Raw genomic sequence first — 27,869 nt, forward strand, 5'->3', positions numbered from 1 at the left:
TTTTGTCGCAAGCAAATTATGATTGCTATGGTTACAGAAAAAAAGTTAAAACGAGAAAGTGGATTAATTAACAACTCAACAAGTACTTTAGCTAGGTTGGTGACACTCGGTATGTGGATAGGGGGCCATATGGTGAATACGTACGTTATTTTAGTTTCTTTTGTCTGTCCAATATTGTGGTTCACACTGTTAGATAAATGATTCAAATCTTAAATTTGAATCATTCAATTACATAAATAGTATTTAAGTGAAGTAAATAAAAGTAACGGAACTGTACCTACTTCAACAACATTATGCTTTTAGGGGAATGCTGTTTTGTTGTTAATGTGATAAATATTACATAAGAACAGTATTAATCTGCTATTAACATTTGACACCTTATGATTTTTGAAAGTATGAATAAAATACAAAACTAACACTTATTATACAGCTTAACAGTTTGAACAGCTTGGCTCTTCATAAACAATTAATTGTAATTATAAAAAAACTATTGATTACAATACATCAGTTCATTTTATGTATATACAATTTCTTAATCGCTGTTCTCGCAATCAAGTTTGGTAAGATCATTGATATAATGAAATAAATTATCGCTTAAATCATCATATATTTTGTTCAGGTTGAGGTTTATGGTAGCTTCAAAACAGGCCTATATCTGCCAACGAGGTAAATACTTTTGTTGATGTATATATTTGAAATAAATACAATTTTAAAGGTTAATCGTAAAGTACGATTTGACTTGAAGTTCTGAATCCCTTGGTAATTATATTTGGTTTATTCTGTGTACTTCTTACATATGTACATAAACTCAACACAATCGACTTTACAGTTTGCAACTGATTAAGCTAATTTTCTGTTGAAGTGAAAATATATTTTGAGTAGTTGCAATATTTAGTCATAACATGTATTTGGACAAGTTGCAAACAGCAGGCAAGGTTGTTACTAATGTACTCAGAGGAAACTCCACCTGCCTGGTATCAAACTCACATGTGCATGTAGCATGGCACCAACCACTGCACCAACTTGAAAGTTAGCTGTAAGTTTAGACATATCTAGACTGGTTAAAATTTAGTATGACAACGCAATGTGTATTAACTTTCATGTAATGTTTCAGTGACATAGATCTGGTGGTGAATGGCAAGTGGGCCAAGCTTCCACTGTTTACATTGGAGGATGCACTGCTACGGAAGGGCATCACTGACAAAGAGAGCGTCAAAGTTCTAGACAAGGATTCCGTACGTTCACAATTTGTTGTTGTTTAAATCATTCCATGTTCTGATTGATCTATTGTTTAAGTCAGGTTAAATTGAACATTTAAATGTGAATAAGGCTCAAAGTGCCATAAAGATAAAAACCCAAACGTTTTATATCATACGCACTATTTTTAATTCTTTGGTTATTTATTTGTATTTTTGGTTGAGTTCATTCCCCTGTTTCGAACAATTTTAAAACTCATTATTGTTATATAATTTGAATGCTATCAAAACACACACATAACCTTTCCACATTATGACCTTGACGCTGACTTTTGGAGTTCTGAAGGGCCAAATTCTTGTGAAAAATCTAAATAACACAATTTGTCTTTATATAAATACATTGCTAACTTAAATGCTTTGATATTTGCATGGATCATATATATGACTACTATCAACAAAACCACATTTTCTACCTAATTTCGACCTTGAGATAGACCTACCGTTTGAATTACACGAATTCCGACAGTGAATTTTTTTAGGTTTTAAACCAAAATCCGGCGTTTAGTTTAACATCAATAATGTTTGCTACAGCGCTTTGATTCTTGCATGTGTGATGTTTTAGATCAATCACAAACCTCCATTACTCTATCTTATTTCAATCTTGACATGTACTTTCTTTTGGAATAATACTAATTAAGATGGATCATATGTTCGTTAAACCAACAATGACGTCTTTTCATTTTTGTCTGACATCATGAATGTTTCATACAAAGCTTTAATACGTTCATGTATGATGTCGGTGAACACCATCAAAATACATCCTCATTACTTGACCTCAATTGGACATTGCCACTAACGCTTGCAATACACTTTTTGACGATGCTGGAACAGCATCGTCTAAGGTATGATCACCATAAAAAATTCTTCACAATGGCGACCTATGTAAAAGACCGAGCAAGTTCGATTGAGATAACTCGATTTCTCAGTTACTTCCCTTGGGCATTCGCCACTGCGTAGGAGATTGCTCGTTGATTTTCATTGATAACCTTCTCCTAGCAGAGTTGTCGTTCGTGTTTCAACATTCAACAATGGCCGCTCCCATGAGAGTCTCGATTCAAAACTTTCTTACTGCATAAATTGGCTTGTTTCGCAATGTAGAAGCTGTCATTTATGATATATAAATTATTTATTCACTAAATCTCCGGTAATGACAACAATGGATGGAATTCGAAGGATATATTCGATGTGAATGGATCACTTTCTACAACAATGGCTACGCCCATAAGAGACTTGATAACACTCGTGTCAAAACTTTCTTACAGCTTAAATCGGCTTGTTTCGCTATTTAGTAATGCAACAATGAATGGAATTCGAAGGATATACTCAATGTGAAATGAAGCACTTTCTGGATCTCGACAGATTGACGAGGCAAAACTGGCATACTGATGATACTGGTATTTTTAGTTAGCAATTTAAGTCACATTTTGCTTTATAAATTTTGTTCGAGCATTTTGCGACTTATTGAATGGCTATGATACCCGATATCAACAACTTGTATGGGATTTGCATATCACCAAGCTGTCCTGAAATACAACATTGATTATAAACTCTTTACTCAAAGTACTAGTTTGTATGAATTTTTTCTTCTTTCTATTTAAGTAGTTGATATCATAGTCCCAATAATTAGACGTAATTTACCGTTTAGTCCATGTATATCGACCTCATATTTATAGGAGTTGATATTATGTTAAAGGGGCTTTTTCACAGATTTTAACATGTTTTGAAGTTAGTCATTAAATGCTTTATATTGATAAATGTAAGCATTGGATCTTAAAAGCTCCAGTTAAAAATCCAGAATATAATTCTTTTAAAAAATGAAGTCCACCGCAGGGCTTGAAGCAGTGACCCCCTTAGTCCTGGAGTAAAAACGCATTAGCCTGCTCGACTTTTCTGCCAAGTATAAATGGTTGATGTATTTTATACCTAATATAAGCAATCTTCGTAGTTTCACACAATTAATCAACAACAACATAACTCTCCAAATTATTCAATCGTTTCGCGTTGCATTGCTTTATAATTTTTAAATCGTTAAAAGATGCATATAATGGCTATATTAGACCATGGTAAATGTTCAGTAATACTGTTTCCTAAAAATAACATAACTTAAACGAAAATTTGCGAATCCGATACAACTTTTTTTCAATTTTTGTCAATTTACCAAAACGTGAAAAGATCCCTTTAAAGTTATATGAACTGTATCCCAGTAAAAGAGACACAAAGGCGATTGTGGCCAGTTTAAATCCAGTTCAGTTTGCTTAAGAGCGGTTTTCTGACAATGACAAATAGTTTAATTGGATACTGATTAGACTGCCCTTTTCCTGTGACCTGGCTAATTAAGTTCAGAAGCCTGGTAACAGTTTAACGTTAATGTTACCAATGTGTCAGACCAGGGCCTGGACTTTTGAAATCTAGGACATGCATGGTCAGAAGATGTCATTTAAGATTATACATTTTTTCAAACATATACAAATGCATACAAATATAAATAGTAAAATGCATTAAGTCAGAAGGCATTTGACTTCGGCTGGTGCCTTGGCACACCAGGTGTTTCGGTTGCAATAGTTTGATGGACTCACTACTTGGATGTGTAGTTACATTATTTACAGTATATCAAACAGTATTTAGCATGAACCAATGATTTTTTCAAACATAAATAATAATTGATGAAAAATGCTTGAAGGAATAATATTTAAGGTTTAAGAAGGCATTTTCTGTTTGTTTTAAAGGATATCTTTGAAATATATTTTTTATGAATTTTTTGGCAACAAGGGGTAACGCATTTTAAAAAAATGTAATTAATTTTCGACAAAAAACTGGTACCATGAGAAGCATGAAACAATTTTTTTAAACATTTGTAATTGATGAAAACTGATTGCAAAAATAATATGTAGGGTCTAATAAAGCATTTTTTATTTCATTTTAATAGGTTTCTCTGAAAATTCTATTTTTCATGATTTTTTTTTGCAACAAGGGGTTATGAAATTTAAAAAAATATTACTGGATTTTTAGACCAAAACTGGTACTATGATAATACTATAATGCACTTCGCCAAAACATTTATAATTATATTGTTTATTCTTGAAAATGTATTTCCCCTATTCACTAAAAATAACACTTTTGATCAGAAAATTCATATATAATGATGTTTACTTTTATTTTCAAGAAGCATAATGCCTCTTTGTACTTGTATTCAGCCACAAGTTCTTGTCAGCCACTTAAGGGTTATATGTTGCCTTTCTTTTACTAAATGCAAAATAATTCTATGCTTTGAGACATTCATAAAATATTTTATGTCTTTACAACACCGACAGGTTAATAAATTTAAATATCAAGTACTTCCATACTAACAGGACCATTCTAGGTGGGCAACCTAGCAACCTTGATTTGTTCATATCTTTGTGCCCAAGATTTTCGTGTGAATGAACATTACTGGTTTATATTTTAATAATTTCGATTCTCATTTGATTAATAGGTAATTTCAAGGCTGATAAAATTGAAATATGCAAGCTATTCTTTCGTTTGCATATGTCTGTCGATACATCTGTACAATCGGTAATTTCCGTAGCCACTCGTTAAATTGTAGCAGGCACAAGTTTAATATTTTTTTATGTTTTACACTAATATTCTACCTCTTTCTTGCTAAAAGCTAATGCATGAATGATTTAAAAGTAATATTGCATCGTTTTTAGCCAGGAACACTGTCTATGACCGCGAAAAAAAAACATAACAAACTTTTTGATTTACGATATTTACTTTATAAATAGCTTGCATGCGGCATGGCATTGCATGTTCCGCAAGATTAATATCTCGACTTTATTTATTGGATGATTTCGGACTGTTTCATCCAATCAGAAAATAGCTTTTAAACGTAATTTAGACCCATGTTTAGCAAGATAATTAAGTACCACTTTTTATACACTGCCAAATTGTGACATAACAAGTTGCCTCACTTGTTGGTTCATTCTACTGTATTATTATGCCCCCCTTCGAAGAAGAGAGGGTATATTACTTTGCACATTTCGGTCCGTATATCCGTCCACCAGATGGTTTCCGGATGATAACTCAAGAATACTTATGCCTAGGATCATGAAACTTCATAGGTACATTGATCATGACTCGCAGATGACCCATATTAATTTTGAGGTCACTAGGTCAAAGAGCAAGGTCACGGTGACCCGAAATAGTAAAATGGTTTTCTGATGATAACTCAAGAACGCTTATGCCTAGGATCATGAAACTTCATGTGTACATTGATCATGACTCGCAGATGACCACTATTGATTTTGAGGTCACTAGGTCAAAAGTCAAGGTCACGGTGACCCGAAATAGTAAAACGGTTTCCGGATGATAACTTAAGAACGCATATGCCTAGGATCATGAAACTTCATAGGCTCATTGATCATGACTCGCAGATGAACCCTATTGATTTTCAAGTAACTAGGTCAGAGGTCAAGGTCACGGTGACCCGAAATAGTAAAATGGTTTCCGGATGATAACTCAAGAACGCTTTTGCCTAGGATCATGAAACTTCATAGATACATTGATCATGACTCGCAGATGACTCCTTTTGAGTCACTAGGTCAAAGGTCAAGGTCATGGTGACCCGAAACAGTAAAATGGTTTCCGGATGATAACTCAAGAACGCTTATGCCTAGGATCATGAAACTTCATAGGTTCATTGATCATGACTCGCAGATGAACCCTATTGATTTTCAGGTCACTAGGTCAGAGGTCAAGGCCACGGTGACCCTAAATAGTAAAATGGTTTCCGGATGATAACTCAAGAACGCTTATGCCTAGGATCATGAAACTTCATAGATACATTGATCATGACTCGCAGATGACCCCTTTGTAGGTTACTAGGTCAAAGATCAAGGTCACGGTGACCCGAAACAGTAAAATGGTTTTTCGGATGATAACTCAAGAACGCTTACGCCTAGGATCATGAAACTTCATAGATACATTGATCATGACTCGCAGATGATCCCTTTTGAATTTCAGGTCACTAGGTCAAAGGTCAAGGTCACGGTGACCCGAAGTAGTAAATGGTTTCCGGATGATAACTCAACAACGCTTATACCTAGGATCATGAAACTTCATAGGTACATTTGATAAATGACTCGCAAATGACCCTTATGTTTTTCAGGTCACTAGGTCAAAGGTCATGGTCACAGTGACTCAACTTTGAAAAATGGTTTCCGGATGATAACTCAAGAATGCTTCCGCCTATGATCATTAAACTTCGTAAGTACATTGATCATGACTCGCAGATGACCCCTATTGAGTTTCAGGTCACTAGGTCAAAGGTCAAGGTCACGGTGACTTGACAGAGTAAAATGTTTTCCGGATGATAACACAAGAAAGCTTACGCCTAGGATCATGAAAATTCATAGGTACATTGATCATGACTCGCGGATGACCCCTATTGATTTTCAGGTCACTAGGTCAAAGGTCAAGGTCTCAGTTCCAAAAAACGTATTCACACAATGGCTGCCACTGTAACTGACAGCCCATATGGGGTGCATACATGTTTTACAAACAGCCCTTGTTTCAAAAATATTTTCATGTAGTATACTTATATTGATATTTACAAAATTGATGCATATGAATGATAGACTTTACTGAAATCATTTCAATGATACTGAAATCATGACAGTGAATTAATACTGATAATTATTAGATATATTTTGCTTGAAACAATCATGTACATCTATATCAAATGAGATCATACTGTAACTTCAGTGATGAATTTCAGTGAATTTAATTAAATCCAAAATATAAGTAACTCCTATATCTCTCCCGCATCGCGCACACCTAAACATCCTGCTGTGTACCTATCCAGATCCACATAAAAAGATATGATACATAATTATGTAAACTTCATGAAACTTCATAGGTACATTGATCATGACTGGCAGAATAACCCTATTGATTTTCAGGTCACTAGATAAAAGGGTAAGGTCACAGTGACTAGAATGCTTAGGCCTAGGATCATGAAACTACATAGGTACATTGATCACGACTGGCATATGACCCCTATTGATGTTCAGGTCATTAGGTCAAAGGTCAAGGTCACAGTGAGCCAAAACAGTTTAATGATTTCCGGATGATAACTCAAGAATGCTTACGTCTAGGATCATGAAACTTCATAGGTACATTGATAATGACTTGCAGATTACCCCTATCGATGTTTAGGTCACTAGGTCAAAGGTAAGTGACTCAAAACAGTAAAATAGTATCCGGGTGATAACTCAAAAATGCTTACGCCTAGGACCATTGAACTTCATAGGTAAATTGATCATGACTGGTATATAACCCTTATTGATTTTCAGGTCACTTGGTCAAAGGACAAGGTCACAGTGATTCATAACAGTAAAAATGTTTCCTGATGATAACTCAAGAATACTAAGGCCTAGGATCATGAAACTTCATAGGTAAATTGATCATGACTGGCAGATGATCCCTATTGATTTTCAGGTCACTAGGTGAAAGGTCAAGGTCACAGTGACAAAAATATATTCACACAATGGCTACCACTACAACTGACAGCCCATATGGGGGGTATGCATGTTTTACAAACAGCCCTTGTTTGTCTTATGTAGGTTAATGTTCATCTCGGTCAATTCTAGGTTAAGTTTGAAAGTAGGTCATACGTGGTTCAAACTAGGTCAACAAACCAAATTACAGAAAAGGTTAGTGAACACTCCAGAGGTCACATTTTCTTCCAGATCTTCATGAAAATTGGACAGAATGTTATCTCGATGAAATAAAATTTCAGTTTGAAAGTTGGTAGTTTGTCAAAAACTAGGTCATTAGGTCAAAATATAGAAAACTTCCTTTACCTTTTTACAGGTCACATAATCTTCCTGATTTTCATGAAAATTGCTTACAATGTCCATCTTAATCAAATCAAAAGCTGAATTTGCAAGTTGGTCATGTGCAGGCTAAAGCTAGGTTACAACTAAGTCAAATCATACACAAGTTTTTGACACTATAGAAGGAGTTTTGGGTGAGCGATACAGGGCTATCTTGTTTTAGAACAGCATGTAGTAAGAAAGGGAAGGTAATGTATTTGTTTCAAAAGTAACATTTTATTGTAATTGGAAGTAACTGAGCATAAATTGTCTCAGACTAATCTGGGAGGACACTTAATGCACATGCAATTTTCCCAGATTGAGGCTCATATATTTTTAAAAATAATAACATTGCGTACATAATTCGAAAATTGGGACTGTGAAAATACTAATGTAAATAATATACACTAAATATATCAATAATACCTCATTTGTCTACACTGTTTTCTTAGTCTCCGATCACCATAGGATGGAATATAAAAATAATAATCCTGAAATAGAGATAACAATTAAATAATACATGGTTTCACAGGGTTGGTAATTGAGCCATGCATAGTTGAGATTAACTGTATTGTCATAAGAGAGGTTCGGAATCAATTTGAAGTGAATCGGTGTAGAAATGAAGAAATTACAGTAAAAGGCAATTTTAGGTGTGCTTAGCCTATGTGGGCATGGCCTACGTGGGCGGGGCGCCCTAGGGTTGGTGATGGGGCCATGCATAGCTGAGATTGACCTTATTGTCAGTATCAATTTGAAGTGAATCGGTGTAGAAATGAAGAAATTATAGTAAAAGGCAATTTTGGGTGGGTGTGGCCTATGTGGGCGTGGCCTGTGTGGGCGGGGTGCCCTAGGGATGGTAATTGGGCCATGCATAGTTGAGATAAACTGTATTGTCATAAGAGAGGTTCAGTATCAATCGGTGTAGAAATGAAGAAATTATAGTAAAAGGCAATTTTGGGTGGGCGTGGCCTATGTGGCCGGGGCGCCCCAGGGTTGGTAATAGGGCCATGCATAATTGAGATTGACCGTTTTGTCATAAGAGAGACTCAGTATCAAGTTGAAGTAAATCGGTGCAGAAATGAAGAAGTTACTGTAAAATAACATAAAAAATGGCCGGAGCGCCCCAGGGTTGGTAATGGGGCCATGCATAATTGAGATTGACCGTTTTGTCATAAGAGAGGCTCAGTATCAAGTTGAAGTAATCGGTGCAGAAATGAAGAAGTTACTGTAAAGTAACATAAAAAATGAGTGAAAATATATGACCCTGCCCCGCCTCAGCCCCCATAACTTTTGACCCAGGGGTCAGATCAATGTCCCGTCACTGTCACCGTCGCTCATATGCTCATAGCTACCATGTGGGTAAGTTTCAGGGTTCTAGTGCTAATAGTGTAGGAGGAGCAGGTGGCCAAGACGGACGGACGGACAGACGCACATCACTACAATATCCCCACTTTTTCTCCGAAAAACGTGGGGATAGTAAACATAGCTTATATGCTATATTAAATCCAATTACGTTAGAAAAGAAATAAAACGCATCGCAAAAAGTTTGCGTTGTCGGCAGGATTCGAACCTGCGCGGGAAAATCCCAACAGATTTCAAGTATATCACCTTAACCACTTGGCCACGGCAACTTAACACTGACTCTTCAATCTTCAAAGAAATCGCGGGAAATCATTATGAGTGCGCTACCTTAAAATTTGCAATTTTACAAGAATACATGTAACAATTTAGTTTTTTCTGCAAATAATGCATTACTAAAAAGTGGCTGGTGGAAAACAACTTGTATATGCTCAAGAACTTTATGTGTTCTAGTTTATCATGTTGTTTTTTTATCAAAATGTATTCATTGTTTTCAAAACCTATTGCAATACCAGTTAACAGTAGTGCAGAAAATATATATCATGGCTAGCGTACGTACACAGAATAAATTTTTAATTTTAAACTAAACATAATGATATGTAACATTAAAGTTATTTCTATTTTAGTAACATTTCAATAGGTATAACATATCTTCTATTGAGCTTGCATGACGATTAAGCTGAACGGAATTCACTGGGGAGGGATATCATGTTTAGTCTATTTGAGGCGTATCAACCATTTCTTTGTTTTATCAATGACAGGAACAAAGAAACACTGATTGTTTTTTTTTAATGATAAACCTATTGAAGAACAATGTGCTTATACGCTTATGGCTGCCTTTTATATGCTGACATTTCTTTTTAATTTGAATTTCAAACTACAAAGTCATTAAAAGTGACAAACCGGTACCTTCAATGAATATGTAAAGCTATACTTGTTAAACAATAGATAATATTTTGAACCAATAATGCATTGACAATTAAGATAGACAATATAATTTCATGTGTTAAGCTATTGAGCGGAAATAATATTTTTACTGCAGTAATTTTGCATTGCAAAAACAAACACCATGTGCAATGCAAAGTGCCATTATAATAGCATAAATAAATCTAAATTTATTGGGCTAAAACCAGTTGTGTATTATTCATGACACTTATCATATAGACCTTGAATCCAGCCTTCAAACCATTATCAAGTCTTTATAATTTATTAACCATGATATAAAGTTTCACATTTTCAATGATCACTTTTTAATAAATTAGCTCTTTTTGTTTCATTCAACTGAGTAATTGAGCCGAGACCGTTTTACAAGAAAGGATCTTAACAGATTAACTATGTGGGCGGGGCGCCCCAGGGTTGGTAATGGGGCCGTGCATAGTTGAGATTAGTGCAAATAGTGTAGGAGCAGATAGTGGCCAGGACGGACGGACGGGCAGACGGACGGACGGCGGAGATAACAACAATATCCCCACGCTTTTCAAAAAGCGTGGGGATAAAGACAATTTTGGGTGGGTGTGGCCTATAATAGGCGGGGCGCCCCAGGGTTGGTAATGGGGCCATGCATTGTTGAGATTGACCGTATTGTCATAAGAGATATTCAATTTGAATTTGAAGTAAATCGGTGAAGAAATGAAGAAATAATAGTAAACGGCAATTTTGGGTGGGCGTGGCCTATGTGCCCGGGGCGCCCCAGGGTTGGTAATGGGGCCATGCATAGTTGAGATTGACTGTATTGTCATAAAAGAGGTTCAGTATCAATTTGAAGTGAATCGGTGTAGAAATGAAGAAATTATAGTAAAATACAATTTTAGGTGGGCGTGGCCTATGTGGGCATGGCCTATGTGAGCGGGGCGCCCAAGGGTTGGTAATGGGGCCATGCATAGCTGAGATTGACCGTATTGTCATAAGAGAGGTTCAGTATCAATTTGAAGTGAATCGGTGTAGAAATGAAGAAATTATAGTAAAAGGCAATTTTGGGTGGGCGTGGCCTATGTGGGCGTGGCCTATGTGGGAGGGGTGCTCTAGAGTTGGTTATGGGGCCATGCATAGCTGAGATTGACTGTATTGTCATAAGAGAGGTTCAGTATCAATTTGAAGTGAGTCGGTGTAGAAATGAAGAAATTATAGTAAAAGGCAATTTGGGGCGGGCGTGGCCTATGTGGCCGGGGCGCCCCAGGGTTGGTAATGGGGCCATGCATAGTTGAGATTGACCGTATTATCATAAGAGAGGCTCAGTATCAATTTGACGTAAATCGGTGCAGAAATGAAGAAGTTAATGTAAAATAACATTAAAAAATGAGTGAAAATCTCTGACCCGGCCCCGCCCCAACCCCCATAACTTTTGACCCAGTGGTCAGATCAAAATTCCGTCACTGTCACCGTCGCACATATGCTCAAAGCTACCATGTATGCCAGTTTCAAGGTTCTAGTGCTAATAGTGTAGGAGGAACAGGTGGCCAGGACGGACGGACAGACGCACATCACCACAATATCCCCACTTTTTCTCCGAAAAACGTGGGGATAATGATAGAGATAAAATATGTATAAGCAATACTATATGATTACCAAATATTTGCAAACAATGACATTGAAAAACAACCATAACCTTATTTTGCATTATTTAACAAATTGAACTGTTAGTTTAACGTTTGTTGATGATAGTTTGAAAGAATGAAAAAGGCATTTATATCATGTGAATGTCAAAAATGTTTATCCATTTCAGTGCTTAATTTCTCCAATGAGACCATAATACTGATGTTATTGCTGTGTGTTGATGAAAATGAAGTGAACATTGATGTAGTCTTATAACTTGGATGATGGCTTACAATCTGCAATCTGCTACTCCTTCCATTGACATTCTATGTAAAAAGTAAAATATAACCTCAAAGCATAGACATTTGCAAAAGTATGACGGACAGACGGACATACAGACGGAAATGCTATCACTAGATGCCCACCTTCGGGAACATAAAAATGTAGTCCTGTTAAAAATCACTTGACACTTTTTAACATGTTTACCTTCACCATGACTTACAAAATATCCTAATGGTGACTGGGACCATTCAACTTCCTGACCACATTCCTCCAGAGGTGGCTGTGTTTCTTTGTCAGATGGCGGCAAAGTTTCGTCCGAATCTGAAATCTTTATTTAAAAAAGTATTATAACATTGTAATAAATGTATTAAAACACATGTATTTATTCATAATTATAAGTTGTACATTGTATATAGTTACTTTAAACAGTATTGAAATATGTATATAATTTTATTTAATATACAAACAAGTTATTGTTTCATGTCAAACACAAACAAGTCAATGCGTTTAATAATTTCCTTTCATCTAAAATATGCCATATTTATGTATTAATGTTATGATCAAATCAATATCTTATTTGCTCATTTAATTAAATTAATAATGTTACATCTTTTAAAGAATATAAATAAATTATACCTTCCAAAAATATATATTACATAAATTGTATTTCTTTTAAAACATAGCACTTATACAAATTGTTAAACTATTTATAAAACGTTTTTTTTCCAAATAATCCTTGCTTTCCTTTGCTTGCCAGTTTCTTTACCTCTATAACTGCATCACTGCCACCAGTTCCTTCAGAATCATACTCATACAGGTCTTCACTCATAGTTCATTAGTGACTTTGTAATCTATAAAATAAACAAAATTTCAATCAATAGGTACGACTATCTGTATCAATGCTATTTTCTATAATTATGTAAAATAAATGAAATTTGGTACGAATGAAGTTTGGTATAAATCGTAAAATGTTGTTTCATATATAAAACAGTTATATTGGATTGTTATCCTTAATGTTTACACAAAAACAAGTTCAATGGATTCAAACAAATAAAAAAACATACACAGGTGTAAGTATTAAAATTATATTATAAAACAAACCAATAAACTTCTCAAGTGTTACAGCCAAATTGTTGTTGTTGTTTGTTTACAATGTAACAGTTACCTCCTTTGTTGTATTTTACCAGGTAATTATAAAATAACAAACATAACATATACGCGCAAAATATTTCAGAGTTTTATTTTTTATTATGTAAAGTATACATTTTTCTTCCAAATAAAGCCATTAAATACTTAAAATTCGTAAAATAACAAATAAATAATTTAAAATGAAAACTTACCATAAAAAATCGGAAAAGAAATCAACGCGATCGCGAAATATGTTGGTCAAATTCTTCAAGTTTGTTCATCGTTCTATTAAATCCATGTACTTTTTATTTGCTAAAAATACGTTTTCAACGAGTTATTGACGCGTATTTTGGCAACCTACAGTGGGGTCGGTTTTCGTGAATATACAAAAAACTTATCTCCCCTGAATAAGGAAGGTGCGGTGGTTGCTATGACGTATGGCATGATAGATGTCAGGTCGTCAACGCACCGTTAGCGTTACGCAAGTGCTACCTGAGCATCCACAAGTCTACAGGGCGTCATACTCGTTGAAAGTACCTACGACACCTCGTTATAAGGCGGAAATACGGGGAACCGTTCGCACCGGTATACGGCCGGTCACGTAATAAGTAATCAGTACGTTCTACTTCCGGGCATAGTCTGCTTGGCGTTTGACAACGTTCTACTTCCGGGCATAGTCTGCTCGGTGTTTGACAGAATATTACCTCCGGGCTTGATACAGCTCGGGTATCGCAGTCTTCTTCCGGGCATAGTCTGCTCGGGTATCTACAATCTACTTCCGGGCTTGATACAGCTCGGGTAACTACAGTCTACTTCCGGGCTTGATACAGCACGGGTTATCTGCACTCTACTTTCGGGCTTGATACAGCTCGAGGTTTGCTTCTTCGCAGAACACTACGACCGGTGCTCAGTTCCGGTTCTGGTCATTGACGGCTGGACATAAGTTCAGGTCGTGACTCTCAATATTACTCCACCGCTACATCTAACGTTCGACTTTATCTTCTACAGTTGGACTACGTCATCGGAATGTTAACTGGCCATTAACTTTCATACTTGGTTGTTTATTTCTTTTCATAGTCATATCATATTGTAAATAGTTTATTTTAATGTTGTAAATAAATTGAATTATTGTTCACGTGTATTTGTATCTGGTTCTGGAGGGATTATTGCGCTGGGTTATCACAGCTTCTGCAATCCTGACCGTTACATATAATACAGACACAAATGTAATGAAAATGTTCAATAGATGTTCTGTGTCCATGACGCGTTTGTAATTGATATGTTTACTATACACACACACAAAAATGTAACCAATCGTGTATGCATATTTTGTCCTCCTCTAAACTATATTTAATCATGGCCCTACTGTTGTTGATACATCTGCACTGCCTCCTGTTACAGGTGCCTGTTGTGAAACTGACGGACTCAAAGACAGAGATCAGAGTGAATATCAGCTTTAATGTTCAAACGGGAACCAAGAGTGCCCTTCTCATCATGGTGGGTCACTTGATTTGGAATGTTTTGTGCTAATTTTTATAAATTTAGTATTCTACCAAATTGTGTATAATATGTCAAGGCAAGCTTAATAAAAACTGAGGATTTAAGTTAAGGACACGTTTTTATCAACCAAAGAAAAGACTTTCAACAAGAAAGAATATTCTTGGTGCTGGTCTGCTTTAAAAGCACTGCAATGTTCACGAAGGTGCGTATAAATTGGTAACAATAATTCCAAAGTTTGGCTTACGTTCCTTTTACTACATGAGTCTGACAAAAATATGTTGAAATTTCATGTAGAAAATTGTATATCTCCTATATTCAGCGAAATCATAAAATTAAGTTAAAAAGATTTCATTAATTTTGTGATAGAATACGCAAACATGTATGGCTTTGTAAATAATTGTGTTCCGAAAAGTTAAAGTAATACCCATAAATATGCAGTTATTGACCACTGATTGCAAAATCAAAGTATGAAAAAAAAACAACCGCTAAACACATTTTTCCTGTTGTAAATTGGAAGCGCTTACTTCGATTTAGTTTTCACAAATGACTTATATTGAAGGGAAGTATTGTATTTCAGCATTTTAATTAGAGTATTTTATGTTGCTTAAGATTGTCCACTAGATAATTAAAGTGAAGTTTTTTACTTTCTTTTCTGCAGAATATGAGTTTTTTTAAATGGAGAAACCATTTATATTACTGTGATTTTGACCTTTGACATTTAGCTTTCTATTAGGTGAGAACAATTTTACGGCTTGCTTTAATCCTTTAAAATGGGTAACCAATGTCCTGGAATACAGGGGAAATGTTTAGAACTATTCTTGCGTGAAAAATAAGGAGTTTGAACTATAATCCGAATAAATGCAAACAGTGTGTTGTATGTTTTTACCCGCAGGGGTTCGTGAAGGACTACCCGGTGCTAAAGTACCTGGTCCTGGTGCTCAAACAGTTTCTGCTACAGAGAGATCTCAATGAGGTGTTCACAGGGGGAATCTCATCCTACGCTCTCATTCTGCTCGTCATCAGCTTTCTGCAGGTACACTAATGTCTGCATAGATCCCACTGCAGGTGAATGAATACCGGCATAGATTAAGTCAATTACCTATTTTAAGCTTAATCTCAACTTTATCTAGAAGTTTATGAAGCTTATAACATATGTAATGCACATTCACATTGGCCGTTATTGGTTTAAGTACACTATTAATGTTTGGGCACACTCCTTTTAAACCAAAATTTGTTTGTGTTACTCTATGTTTTTCGGAAAACCAGATTCTCCCTTATTTTTAATGACTTTTAATAATCGGACATAGCACATGTGTTTGTACAACCGGATTGCGTTAAATAAACCTGGCAGGAGAATACAAGAGGTTAGTAAACCATTATATTTGCTTCATTCGGGTCAATATGCATATATACTTGATGAAGGTAATTCCTCATCCTTTCAACTGATTTTTGCTCTTAAATTTCAACGTTGATTAAAACATGTACTTATGTCACATAATTTATGTGTCACATAAATCAACACATTTAATCGCAATTATTGCAATTGAGATTATACAAAATAAATGTATAATAGGAATATAAGCTGCGATCCCGTTATTTCGCATTCTTTATTCGATGTGAACGGTTGCAATCCTACGGATCCCCATTTTTTGGAAAAAATACAATCTTACGAAAAATAACTGTTGTTTAAAGCAATTCAGATTGTAAGAAAATGCTATATACGTGTATCCAAATAGCTGTCTTACCTTAATTTTCACACCAGTGGCGAAATTGCAAAAACTCTTAAATGTTGTAAATGTAAAGACGTTTGGTCACCTTGTCCTCCGCTGGCAATGTTATTTATGTTATATGAACACGATTTATGAAGCCTTTGTGTTAGCGCAGTGGACAATATAAACACATTCTCACCTACGCGACCCGGGTTTTATCTTCACTCTCGTTGCATGGCCGCTGTAATCTTGAATTGTATTAAATTTAACACTCGGGCTGTTTTGGCTTTAAAAAAATAAGAACTAGAAATGTTAGGGTGTTCCCGATTTTGCCCACAGAGTTATGAATTTAACAAACTTAGTAAAGGGCTTCCCAACTTTGTCCCATACCAAACATTTAACAGGGCAATGGGTTGATTTTACCCAATAGGCATTATTCCAACAAAACCTAGAAGAGGACAACTTAATCATGTTACACACGAAATATAAAATCCAATAAACTTCCGGTTTCAGGGAATAGTTGTAAAAGTGTATCGACATTTAATATTTAGGTCTATATGCATGGTCAGTTTTAACCCTTTGGGAATGATTTTAAAAAACTATTAGACATTACATGCCACATAAAAACTCCTGAGCTTGCTGTTTCAGAGGAAAAAACTTGTAGAGTTTTCACAACATTCATATACGGATTACAAGTAACTCCTAAGGCGGGACGAATTTTGACCCAAGAGTCATTTTTTGAACAAACTTTCGCATGGTGTTCAACATCAAATATCAAACCCATAAACCGCATTGTTTATGAGTAGTTAGTACCTTGACCCATGTGCGTGGCTAGTGTTGATCCCAATTCCATTATTTAAATATATTTGGTAGAAGACTTCCATACAATTTTACATTCAAATTACCATATCGGTTGACCGTTGGTATCACCGATTAAAAAGAAGGTTTTCACTAAATTTATTTCAGGAAAACACGTTACAATCATGACTGAGCCAGTTTTTACCTCATTGGCATTATCTGATTTAACTTTTTAGATGACAACCCCTAATTATTAAACACTGACTCTTGCGGTTTCAAATAAGGGGATTTCAAAGAAATTTTCCGAAATAAGTCTACATAAAGCATGTGACCCCTAGAGGGATGACAATACATGTTGTTACACGTCAAATATTAAACCCAATGACCCATTTGTTTTCAAAGCAGACGTTTTTCGATTGTTTTTCGATTTATTTTTAGCAACCGTTACCTACATATGCAATGGTGTGGAGCAATTTGAACAATTTAGGAAAAAAGTCATCCAAAGGATCATTCTTTTGAAGTTTCGTACGAAATGCCCAGCAGTTCAGAAGCGGAGATTGATAGAATGCAAGTTAACGGACGCATGCAAAGACTAACGGACAACAGTCTTTATCACATTATTAAAAAACGGCACCCATGAGCAACGTGTGAGCTAAAGCAAATGGACCTTTATCGAGATTTTTCAAATCAAAACGACATTATATAAAAATATTTGAGATTTAATCTTACGCATGGTGTGACTTAAAGACATGTATATTGCTTGTATATTGGACATAAACGTGAACTTCAAAAGATACCAAATAAAAAAATATAAAAGATTTTTGTTTTGTAAGTTCACAACAGTGCTCGCAAAAAACAGTTACACAACTCCACCTTTAATCGTGACACAAGGTCTAAATGCATCTATTTAAGCTGCGATCCCGTTATTTCGCATTCTTTATTCGATGTGAACGGTTGCAATCCTACGGATCCCCATTTTTTGGAAAAAATACAATCTTACGAAAAATAACTGTTGTTTAAAGCAATTCAGATTGTAAGAAAATGCTATATACGTGTATCCAAATAGCTGTCTTACCTTAATTTTCACACCAGTGGCGAAATTGCAAAAACTCTTAAATGTTGTAAATGTAAAGACGTTTGGTCACCTTGTCCTCCGCTGGCAATGTTATTTATGTTATATGAACACGATTAATGAAGCCTTTGTGTTAGCGCAGTTGACAATATAAACACATTCTCACCTACGCGACCCGGGTTTTATCTTCACTCTCGTTGCATGGCCGCTGTAATCTTGAATTGTATTAAATTTAACACTCGGGCTGTTTTGGCTTTAAAAAAATAATAACTAGAAATGTTAGGGTGTTCCCGATTTTGCCCACAGAGTTATGAATTTAACAAACTTAGTAAAGGGCTTCCCAACTTTGTCCCATACCAAACATTTAACAGGGCAATGGGTTGATTTTACCCAATAGGCATTATTCCAACAAAACCTAGAAGAGGACAACTTAATCATGTTACACACGAAATATAAAATCCAATACACTTCCGGTTTCAGGGAATAGTTGTAAAAGTGTATCGACATTTAATATTTAGGTCTATATGCATGGTCAGTTTTAACCCTTTGGGAATGATTTTAAAAAACTATTAGACATTACATGCCACATAAAAACTTCTGAGCTTCCTGTTTCAGAGGAGAAAACTTGTAGAGTTTTCACAGCATTCATATACGGATTACAAGTAACTCCTAAGGCGGGACGAATTTTGACCCAAGAGACATTGTTTGAACAAACTTTCGCATGGTGTTCAACATCAAATATCAAACCCATAAACCGCATTGTTTATGAGTAGTTAGTACCTTGACCAATGTGCGTGGCTAGTGTTGATCCCAATTCCATTATTTAAATATATTTGGTAGAAGACTTCCATACAATTTTACATTCAAATTACCATATCGGTTGACCGTTGGTATCACCGATTAAAAAGAAGGTTTTCACTAAATTTATTTCAGGACAACACGTTACAATCATGACTGAGCCAGTTTTTACCTCATTGGGATTATCTGATTTAACTTTGTAGATGACAACCTCTAATTATTAAACACTGACTCTTGCGGTTTCAAATAAGGGGATTTCAAAGAAATTTTCCGAAATTAGTCTACATAAAGCATGTGACCCCTAGAGGGATGACAATACATGTTGTTACACGTCAAATATTAAACCCAATTACCCATTTGTTTTCAAAGCAGACGTTTTTCGATTGTTTTTCGATTTATTTTTAGCAACCGTTACCTACATATGCAATGGTGTGGAGCAATTTGAACAATTTAGGAAAAAAGTCATCCAAAGGATCATTCTTTTGAAGTTTCGTACGAAATGCCCAGCAGTTCAGAAGCGGAGATTGATAGAATGCAAGTTAACGGACGCATGCAAAGACTTACGGACAACAGTCTTTATCACATTATTAAAAAACGGCACCCATGAGCAACGTGTGAGCTTAAGCAAATGGACCTTTATCGAGATTTTTCAAATCAAAACGACATTATGTAAAAATATTTGAGATTTAATCTTACGCATGGTGTGACTTAAAGACATGTATATTGCTTGTATATTGGACATAAACGTGAACTTCAAAAGATACCAAATAAAAAAATATAAAAGATTTTTGTTTTGTAAGTTCACAATAGTGCTCGCAAAAAACAGTTACACAACTCCACCTTTAATCGTGACACAAGGTCTAAATGCATCTATTGTTCGTGTGACACATGGGTCCCTGTTTTAATTATCTGTTTGATGAGAGCATGAATGCACTATTTGTACTAGTTATGACAATCATATAGTGCATAGTATATTATGTGGTCTGAGAAGTCGCTAAGTCGATTAATTTGATACTCTTTTAATGTTGGGCCATCTGAAAATTAGCAACGACAATTGGCTTTTCAAAGGCATTTCTTGAAACATTAAATAGTATTTTAATTTTGATTAATTTTTTTCTCCACTGAAGAATAACAATCTTTGCACAAATTGGATTGAAAAGAAATAAATATTGACGAAATATGAACTTTACAGTTAATATTCATCGACTGTACTGCTTGAAGATAATACAAATATACGTAAGAATCTTTTTAAAATTACAAACTGAATACGATTGCCGTTCTTGTTATTTGTTTAGTTTTTTCAATAATTGTGCTAATTATCATAAATGTTTTGAATGTAAAAAATGCCATTACAGCACTTCAACGCCATTCACTTTAAATTGCCAGACAAATGAAGCAGGTAAATCAATTTCGTGTCAATTGTATACTAAATGGAAAAAAGTAAATGTCATATTGCTTTTTAGCGAGGCTGTTTTCGGAGAAGACCCGAGGTATTGTCATAGCCTTCTCGTCGTCCGCCGTCTGCCGTCCGCCGTCTGCCGTCAGCCGTCCGCAGGCGTTGTGCTTAAACCTTTACATTGGCTCTAAAATCAAAGTGCTCCATCTGCAGCTTTCAAACTTCATATGTAGATGCACCTTGATGAGTTCTACACGCCACACCCTTTTTGGGTCACTAGGTCAAAGGTCAAGGTCACTGTGACCTCTAAATAAACATTCTGACAATCTTTCGCAGCCGAGCGTGGCACCCGTTATTCGGTGCTCTTGTTTATTGAAACATTGATATCAGTGAAGTAACCATAATACGTTTAAGATAAGATAAACAATATATTCAATATCTTTAAAACCACCTCTATACCCTCAGCTCCACCCACGTGAGGATGCCCGTAACCCAAACTTGAACATGGGCGTGCTGCTGGTGGAGTTCTTTGAGCTGTACGGGCGCCACTTTAACTACCTGAACACGGGCATCAGCGTGAAAGATGGGGGCCGATACAGGCCTAAGGATGACATCTGCAAGCACATGTACAATGGGCATCGGCCTGCCTTCCTGTGTATAGAGGATCCCCTGACACCTGGTGAGTAGCCGCGAGTAACTGGACCTTGTTAAAAATACTTTCAAATGTGATAAAACACCATCTGACAATTGGATTGTGTTTACTTTCTTTATTTGATGTAGTATGGTACTGCATGGGGTAGATGCTCTCAGGCGTGTAATCCTTTTGTGATGATTTGATTAATAACAACTTTGTTTCAGATTCATTAGTCTTAAATTTATTTGTAATGCATGCTGATGTATAACTTGGGGTGGGGTGGGGTATTCTATTTACAAAGTTTGTAAGTTGGTGATGAAGCATCTATTGTTGTACAAACATCTCTTGTTGACCTTTCTTTCTGCTTTGATTACTGAAGTCATTACCTCCAACGCACTTGTTCCACTCCTATTTGTACCGTTTCAGGTAATGATATAGGTCGCAGTTCGTACGGGGTCATGCAGGTGATCAAGTTCTTTGAGTACGCTTACTTAGTTCTGAGCTACGCGTTGGCTCCACACAATGCTTGCCTCATCAAGGGACACCAAAGGTAGGTCAGAGAGGGAGAAAAAAACAATGATTGTGTTGCTACCATCTAAAGATTATATTGAACAAAGCAGTATATATTCATATATTTTCATTGAGTATGTTTGACATCCATCTTAGCCTGATTGTTACCAAGCTTTTATTAGCTTTAAGAGAAAATGATGTACAGTTTGATTTAGATTGACCAAAAGAAAACAAGAATATTTCTGCATTTGCAAATGTTCCACATGCAAGTTTGACTTAAAATCGTGTGCAATTTGTTATTAAAGACAGTCAGTTTATTGAAGTACCAATTTTGAAACATAACACTTCTCTGAAATATTCTCTGTTTTGCTTATGGAAAATTGTCTACAGGCCCTGGTCTGTATGAAAATAATATGTGTTGTAAAAATGGACTTGTATGTGATTTTTATTAAAATTGTTGTCATTATTTCAGTTTTGTTTTCATACATTGTCACATCAGTTTTTGTTTCACTTTTTGGGAAGGTAGCCCATGGCTTTAGAATTGAGAATTTAATCGGCATTTTCATGAAATTGGGAAAATAAATTCATTAGTCTTTTTTTTCACACGAAAAGTCCAATGATTAGGGAAATACTAAATTTGATATAACTCTTTATAGTCATTCAAATTAAAAGAACATAATCATATAATACTTTGTTAGATGTAATTGAATTAAAATTGAGATAAAATATTCATTAGACACTTTTTTCTAATTGTTTTTTAATATTTTTTTTGGAAATTGGGAATTGTTTTCCACATTTTGGGAAAAAAGTATACTTTTTGGGATTGGGAACATAGCCGAATTGCGGCTTTAAAATCGTGCCAAAAACCCATGTACATTGTAATAAAAATAGGACTGTAATGCATTATTCTACAGAAAATATATATTTGACGCTGCTTGTTGCAGTATTTTGGGTCGGATCGTTCGTGTGACTCCAGAGGTGGTGGATTATCGTCGTTGGATACAGGAGACCTTTCCAGTGACCAAAGATCCCCCCCTTCCAGTGTGCCAGGCCCTGCGAGCAGAACATACGCCAATGTGGCAACCTCTACCTCTAAATCGCGGTCCGAGTGTGGGGATGACAACAATAATAAGTATGTTTATATAATTATACAGATCAGGAACTCATTTGCATATAAGAGTAGTGCCTGAGGTTTTATAGTTATGATACTCCCTTAAATGGACAATAAACTACTGAAAAGATTGGAAGCATGATACAATAGCTTCCAAAACAAATAACCAAAAACTGCCCTGCTGATTTGGGCACAATGCCTAAACTGTGCCACTGGTTTCAGGCGCGTTCTCCTGGTAGTGGAAGAGAAGAAATGCAGTGTGGATGATAACTCAGACTCGAGTGGGAACAGCTCCGTGTGTCGATCCACCTCATCATCATCACGGGGCTCCTCAGCAATCTCCAGCCCCAGTGAATCTGTGAGTATATTTTGAAATATGGGCTTAATGCATGTGCGTTAAGCGTCGTCCCAGATTAGCCTTTGCAGTTCGCAATTTTGTTTTGAAGAGACTTGCTTTAAACGAAAAGTACTATGGAAGAGAAACTTGTTGTCCATGATTAGCCTGTGCAAACAGCACAGAGAATGTAGGGTAGGTTAATAATAAAATGGATTATAATACTGGTATACTAAGACTTGCTATATAAACCTGCCTTAAATCAACACTTGCCTAGGGTTCAAGGTATCTCATTAATCTCATCATGTTCTACCTATCGCTATAACTCAGCTATTATAAATGAAACAAAACGCTGATGATGTGGTTAAACTGACTGCAATTGTGTAATATGATGCAAATGATCCATAGTTTATCCTACAGGATGCTGTGGTGAAGTACACAAATAATACATAAATAATATCATACATTTTATTGTCAATGTTCACAGGACTCGGAAGTGGAAATTCAAGTGAAAGAAAAGACGCGTAATCTTAGTGGTGGTATCAAGCATCCACGCACCACCATCGTATCCAAGGAGTTCCACAACAGCAGTAATCCCCAGAAATCTCCGATCCCCGTAGCAACCACCAAGGGGCGGGACAGCAGTACCAGCAGTGTTTCGTCGACCCGATCCAATCCTCCAAATGCCAACATAATCAGAGGCGAAATAATGAGCCCAATGGGGGTCAGTGGGTTAGGGAGGCAGGACAGCAGAGATCTCAACCTTGGTATGGCAAGCAATCCTATCACCACAAGTCTCAAACCTACACTAGTCATAGCCATACTCATCAAGGGGGCCGAGTAAAGTCACGGAACTCTAGGTCTAGGGCTCGAAGAAACAGCAATTCAAAATCTTCCAAAGACAGTCAGAAACGTCCTAGCAATTCAAGCAATTCTATTCATGCTTCAGAAGTTTCGAGGAAACAACCTCTCTTTGCCCCCGAACTGTTGATTCCATTATTAACATATTTGAACAGCTGTGACTTCAGAGTGTTTAAACAATTGTTAGAATTTTAGATCTTATAGTTTTGTTAAGATATCTGTCATCTCTGCCTCTCATGTACACATAAGTTTTGTATTCATGTTGAGTGACTTATGTTATTATTTAAGAAGACAAAATAGTGTAAACTTTGTATTTTATTGGGATATTAAAGACATATAAATACTCAAATGAACAAATATTTTATAAAATATTTCATAAAATAAAGTTAACTCATAAAAAATGGGAAATCTGTTAATTGTTTTTTTTATTTTTGCATATAAAGTGCTGTATTTTTTAACAATATTCATTTTTTCAAAGACAACATCTTCAGAAAAAGAAATCAAAATTGAGCCTGGCTTATTATTCAGTATCTCAAGAGTCAGAACAAACAATATGCTACATGAAATATTGTATTATTTACTGCTTGTTTCAGTAGCCCGGGGCGGATAGTTTTTGTCACGCAAGAGGAGAACTTTTCTGTGTCCAAAGATTTCCCCCCTTCCAGCAATTCAGGACCTGTGGGCGGAACATTCGCAAGCCTTGAAACCTCAACGTTAAAACAACGATCGGACTGTGGGGATGACAACATTAATCAGTATGTTAATATATACAGATTTAAAACTCATGTGCATATTTAAGTATTACCTGAGGTTTTAAGGCTATTATACTAATTCCAATAAAAACTTAACTGCTGAAAAGGCTGTTTACATCAATGGATAGCCTTAAAACCAATATACTAAGGAATGCAGATTCTGGCCCCACAAAAATGAAATTTTTCACCCTGATATCGGCTAACAATGGAAATCCCCTCCCCCCACAATTATAAGAAACTTTCTCTTTGATTCTAAACCTTATTTTAGATCCGTTATCCTGATGGAAGAGAAGAAGTGCAGTGTGGATGAGAACTCAGACTCGAGTAGGAACAGCTTCGTGTGTCGATCCATTTCTTTCTCAGCAAGCTCCAGCCCCAATGAATCAGTGAGTATATTGCAAATCGGGTTGTTTTATTAATACTAATATGATAAATTCCCTAGTGAAGACTCTAGAGACAGCAACTTGTAAATTCTAATTCAGTGATGAATATCGGTACGTGAAAAACATAATTATTTGACAGTTAAACAACTAGCAGTGCTTTTATATTGAAAAATATACTAAATGAAGGCACTACATTAGGACTTGGGTTTTGAGGTATTAACACAAATGGGTGATAGCATTGAACAGACAATTTACGGTATGTTAATGTTAACAAGGTTAATGGTTCTGGTTTTTCAAGACTTGCCTGGTGTTCAAAGTATCCAATTAATCCCAGCATGTGCCATATTGAATAGTGTTAATTCTTAGAACATGTATACTCTATCATTATACTTTTTATCGCCTATATAAACAGGACTCACCACTGGAGTTTCAAGTGAGAAAAAAACACCAAAATCTCAGCGGTGGTAACAAGCATCCACACACCACCATCGTTTCCAATGAGTTCTACAACAGCAGTGAACCACAGAAATCTCCACTACCCATAGCTATAACTGTGGATCAGATAAGCACTTTGAAATTCCTTAAAGACGGTCAAAAACGTGACAATTATTACTTTCATGTTAGGTTACAGAAATTCTATAAAGAGCTAGGAATATAATAGATTTATTAGAAAATGCTCTTTATCGTCAAGTATTCTCTTGATGCAGGAGCATTTTCATGTAAGTTACACACTGTTGACATAGAATTACATGTAACATTTATACACACACGTGTTTGAAAAGGTTTACAACGAAAGACATCGTATTATATAGTTCCTTTCCTTATACAAATACAATTACATGTTGTCCGCCGAACATAGTTGGATTTTGATAATTACGTAATTATAACGGTATAAAAAAGAGACAAACTCCTAATATAGTGTTTCAGTTTTGAAAAACATGTTCTTAGTTGACATTTGAAAGGTGAAGGAGAGAACGGCATTGTTTTGGGAAGAAGATTTTGAAACATTTTTTAGTGCAAAAGAAAGAAAACAGGGTTGAGAGTCGTCCTGTAGCATATTTACGAATCAAATCGCTCACTATACCCATATATTTGTGAACAGAATCAGCTATTCTAATATTGGTTAAGTAGTCAAGCGTGTTGTCTCCAAATATAACATTTTCAATGCAGGGGACGAAATATACGGATATTGTGGTAAGCATTTCGCTGCAAATATGTACATACTTAGTGCATTTGAGAAATAATGTGACGTCGTTTCGCGAAGTCCACATAGACGTAACGGGGATATAGTAATATTACGTCTGAAAAGATGTTCATTTAAGGCACTACACTTTGTATGTACGAAAATAGGGGAAATTGAATCTGTCGGTCTATGTGGATCGATTCAGCGTTTTTGACGAGATCGGGAAGATTATTCCATTCAGATACAGTGGACGGTGAATACGAAATTTAATACAGTGACGTTCGCGCTTGAATTAGTTGGAGATGTGACGAATTTCTTAATGAGTATTTGCAACGCGACCCAACAGTTGCATGAAAAGGGACTGCAAGTATTTCGAAATAATCTTAGATTTCATTTTATACATTGATATGAATTTATGTATGCGTCTTCGTTGACTGATAGTTTCCAATCAAAGCTGATTGTAAAGATCTTCCAATGAGACTTACATGTGCATCCGGTTGTTATTTGCGCGGCTTCAGTTTTTCTAGTTAATCTTTTTCGTATTGCGTACAAATGTCAGTTACAGCGTCTGAGTACCCAACGATTAGTTTAATAAACGCAATATATATTTTCTCGAGATTTTTTCTATCCAGCATTAGTTTTAATCGACGCATTATATGAATACGTGCCCAGGCCTTTGTCTCATGTTCTGAAAATGGAGGATAATTTGGAATCGGAAATAAAATTAGCTAATCTCTCCCTTAATTTTAAACACAAAAATGTTGGTTCTCAAACAATAGTATCTAACGTCCGTTTACTTTAAGATACTCGTAATAATTAAAGTCATTCATGTTATATATTTAAGTTAATATTTTCTTATTCTATGTTTATCCTTCGATGATAACATGGCGGTAGAAATGCAAGTCTTACGGAGATAAGGCAACTCAAATTAATTTGTTATAAAAGTTCATACATAATGCGTTCTATGTACAGGTCGAGTCGTATCGTTAATGGTTAACATAACATAAAATTTGAAAATGCAAGTTTGACTATAATAATGCAAAAAACACAGCTTGCTTATGTTTAGTTTCTGATAACAGCAATCTTCTTTAGTAAACTTTATTTTTAGGGCTGTTTTATTCGCTTTCGTCATAATGTTTAGAATGACAATATTGGTCTTAATCCATCAAGAAAAACAATGCTTAAATGTTAATAAAATATATTTTGTAAATATTTTGTTTTGTGTGATCAGTTTTTTATTCCTTGCTGTTCTGTTCCGTTGCATCATTTCATACATGGTATGTTATCATATTTTCATATGTAGTTGTTGAATTCGTGTCACATTTACTTAATGGAATTGAAATTGCATACGCATAATCTTTGTTATGCTCAAGACATATTTAATAAAAAGCTATAAAAAAAAACACAAAAAAACAAT

At 35.5% G+C, this 27,869-nt stretch overlaps 1 protein-coding gene, 2 long non-coding RNA genes and 1 other non-coding gene across 4 annotated transcripts in view; 2 read left to right on the forward strand and 2 right to left on the reverse strand.

Moving 5' to 3' along the window:
* Nucleotides 1-24,452, forward strand: part of LOC127846102 (terminal nucleotidyltransferase 4B-like) — a 33,070-nt gene extending 8,618 nt beyond the window's left edge. Inside the window, 10 exon segments of the mRNA XM_052377277.1 lie at nucleotides 620-666; nucleotides 1,115-1,235; nucleotides 14,813-14,908; nucleotides 15,804-15,944; nucleotides 21,150-21,363; nucleotides 21,745-21,868; nucleotides 22,773-22,848; nucleotides 22,851-22,960; nucleotides 23,162-23,297; nucleotides 23,761-24,452. Coding sequence (XP_052233237.1) covers nucleotides 620-666; nucleotides 1,115-1,235; nucleotides 14,813-14,908; nucleotides 15,804-15,944; nucleotides 21,150-21,363; nucleotides 21,745-21,868; nucleotides 22,773-22,848; nucleotides 22,851-22,960; nucleotides 23,162-23,297; nucleotides 23,761-24,117 — 1,422 coding nt within the window. The 3' untranslated portion in view covers nucleotides 24,118-24,452.
* On the reverse strand, nucleotides 8,469-13,430 carry LOC127844775 (uncharacterized). The gene is made up of 4 exons (XR_008032889.1): nucleotides 13,385-13,430; nucleotides 13,050-13,134; nucleotides 12,504-12,611; nucleotides 8,469-8,601 (listed from the first exon to the last, which is right to left on the reverse strand). It is a non-coding gene; the product is annotated as an uncharacterized LOC127844775 (long non-coding RNA).
* Nucleotides 9,660-9,741, reverse strand: Trnas-uga (transfer RNA serine (anticodon UGA)). The gene has a single exon. It is a non-coding gene; the product is annotated as a tRNA-Ser (tRNA).
* Nucleotides 24,453-24,634: 182 nt separating the features above from the next.
* On the forward strand, nucleotides 24,635-27,559 carry LOC127844780 (uncharacterized). Its single transcript, XR_008032894.1, has 3 exons — nucleotides 24,635-24,889; nucleotides 25,155-25,272; nucleotides 25,682-27,559. It is a non-coding gene; the product is annotated as an uncharacterized LOC127844780 (long non-coding RNA).
* Nucleotides 27,560-27,869: the final 310 nt, after the last annotated feature.

The sequence above is a fragment of the Dreissena polymorpha genome, chromosome 9 (genome assembly GCF_020536995.1).
Source record: "Dreissena polymorpha isolate Duluth1 chromosome 9, UMN_Dpol_1.0, whole genome shotgun sequence".
Taxonomy (NCBI): domain Eukaryota; kingdom Metazoa; phylum Mollusca; class Bivalvia; order Myida; family Dreissenidae; genus Dreissena; species Dreissena polymorpha.